Genomic DNA, 2,449 nt, shown 5'->3' with positions numbered 1-2,449 from the left:
AAAAACAAAAACCCACATGCAGTCTGAGAAATGGGCTTCCCAGAAGCCACACTCGCTCTGGCACCACCGTGAGCCGCTTGAAGCACAAGAGCATAAATGGAAACCGAGCTGACACTGGAACCTGTGTGTGCTCCTGGGGAAACGGGAAAAGTAATTCCTTGAGGCTCGTGGATCCCTGCAAAGGCAGCAGTGTCCCACCTATAAAGGGTTGCCCAACGGAACACGTGCAAACAAAGTGTAAAACTCGAAACTGAGTAAGCCCATCTAATGCTCACTTCACATACTTTGTCCTAACCACCAAGCACAGCAAAGTCTGACCTGCGCCAGAGCACCTGAGAGACCTGAGTGACAGCACGTCCATGCCTGAGCCAGCTCCCTTCCCATCAGCTCAAAAATATCTGAGCCGCTCAAAAGTCTCCCAGAGTAATGAGATCATTATCCATCTTATTTGCATATTTTCAGCCCAAATGCCATTACCTTTTAAATTAAGGAAAAGGCCTCCAACCTAACAGATAAGCCCTAGGCAACTGCCCCCCCCATCTGTCTGGCTGTGGCTGGAGCCACTTCTGGTCTTCACACACTAAGAGAGCCATGGGGTGTCTCCATTCGCACACAGGATCTGCATGGACTGGGGTTCCTGGAGCCGCGAAGGGGCTTGATCGGCACAGAGCAGCAGCCTCTGCATGCCTGGTGCTGTACTAAAGTGACAGGGACACGGGCCTACTTGGAACATGGCACCCTCCTGGAGAAACAGTCTCACAATGTGATAGCATCACTTCGCAGACAAGGAGAGCGACCAGGCCAGAATGGAAAGTATGAGATAAAGTCAGGCACAGTCATGTGAGAAGTCACACAGATACTGCAGTGCCTGAATCCTGGGGGGGGCATCCAGGCAAGGTGAACCTCATTGGCTCCCCTCACCCCTGAACCTGGCCCCAACACCTCCAGTCTCCAAAGAGCCAAAGAACTAACACCTTGGCCGCAAACTTCTTCCCACCTTTTTCATTTCACTAATTCAACAAACACAAAACCATCATTAGCACTGCACAAGTTCTTCCTGTTTGCAAAGTATGTGGAATTACGGAGCATTTTGCCCAATCTGCCCTTAAGCTCCTTAAAGTAGTCTCACATGCTACAATTAGGGCTAAACCCCGAGTTAGGGGCTACAGATGTGACCGACACCTAATCTGGACTGGAAGCTAGAGGAGGGTGGAGGGTGGAGAGAAGTCCCAGACATCACCGACCTGCCGGAAGCGAAATGAGCGGGGAAACTCCCAAGCTGCCTCACATTCTAGCCAATCTCTCCAGGCCCGCCAGGACGGTGTTAATTCGGAGGTCAGAAAGACCTGCGTTGTAAGGTCACCAGGCCCATTGCTAGGAAAGAGCAGAACTTCCCACCATCCAATGGAGCTGAGAAGAAACCGATGTGGAAATCAGGCGTTTGCTCGCTGTTAGCGCTGCTGGGTCCCCTGCTCTCCCGTGGCCAGGGCGACCGCAGCCCGCTCCGCTGCACTGGGTCTCGCTCCATACCCAGGCCCTGGCCCCGACCCGCTGCCGCAATTCCAACCTCCAGCTGGGAAACTGCGTTTGATGTCACCCAGAAAATGACCACGCGGTCGCGCACAAAATCGTGGCGTTCCAGGGCAATCAGATTCGATGTGGCAATCGCGGGCGCGTCTTACGCGGGTCTGCGTTCCCGGGACGGCAGGACCCTGCTCCCCGCCAGGCGAGGCCCTCGGGCCGTGACAGCTGAGGACCGGGAGCCGAGCTTCAGCTTCCAGCTCGTCGGGGCCGCCGTGCCGGAGAAACCAGGCGCAGGTACTGAACCGGGACGGGCGTGAGGGCGGTTCCGAGGGCAGTTCCGAAGGCAGGGCGGTGTGCGCGCCCGGGTGGGAGTGGAACCAGGCCCTCCCTCGGGCGCTGGGCGGGGGCTCGCCGCGGTCCTCTGCAGCCCCGCCCAGGCCTGGCCTCGGGTACTGCCAACTGCGCACCTTCCCCGCACTCCGCAGCCCCAACCGAGCCCGCACCCTGCGCCCTCCTAGTCCCGGGACGCGAGGCGCCCGCACCGAGCGGCCAAGCGCCCCCCGGTCTCCGGGATCCGGGGTCGACGCGCTCGGAGGCCTCACGCGGAGGCCGGCCCACGCGGGCTCAGAACCGGCGCCGGAGAGGGCCTCGGCCTCTCACCTTGCAGTCGTTGCGGACAAACATCATGCCGTGGCCAGGGTAGATAGGCCCGGAGCAGAAGTAGCACTTCTCGATGCGCATGTCGGAATCGCAAGAGCAGCAAGCCCGCAGGGAGAGGCGGCGAGGGCGAGCCGCCGGAAGTGATCCTACGCAACCGGAAGTGACGTACCGAGGGCGGCAGTGAGGCGCGTTCGAGCCGGGGGCGGTGTCCGGGCACGGCAGGTGCGGCCGACTGTCTCCGCCCCAGGCTCCGCCCCCAGGCTCC

General features: G+C 59.4%; 1 protein-coding gene across 1 annotated transcript in view; it reads right to left on the bottom strand.

The window, feature by feature from the left end:
- The window catches only part of Rsl24d1 (ribosomal L24 domain containing 1), a 10,443-nt gene extending 8,101 nt beyond the window's left edge, over window positions 1-2,342 (bottom strand). Inside the window, exon 1 of the mRNA XM_023724106.1 lies at window positions 2,185-2,342. Within this exon, the coding sequence (XP_023579874.1) occupies window positions 2,185-2,265 (81 nt within the window). The 5' untranslated portion in view covers window positions 2,266-2,342. The remainder of the gene's footprint in view (window positions 1-2,184) is intronic.
- Between the last annotated feature and the right edge of the window lie 107 nt (window positions 2,343-2,449).

This window comes from Octodon degus, unplaced genomic scaffold (assembly GCF_000260255.1).
Source record: "Octodon degus isolate 3935 unplaced genomic scaffold, OctDeg1.0 scaffold00105, whole genome shotgun sequence".
Taxonomy (NCBI): Eukaryota; Metazoa; Chordata; class Mammalia; order Rodentia; family Octodontidae; genus Octodon; species Octodon degus.
The sequence above is the reverse complement of the archived record's forward strand: the minus strand, read 5'-3'. Positions and strand labels throughout refer to the sequence as shown.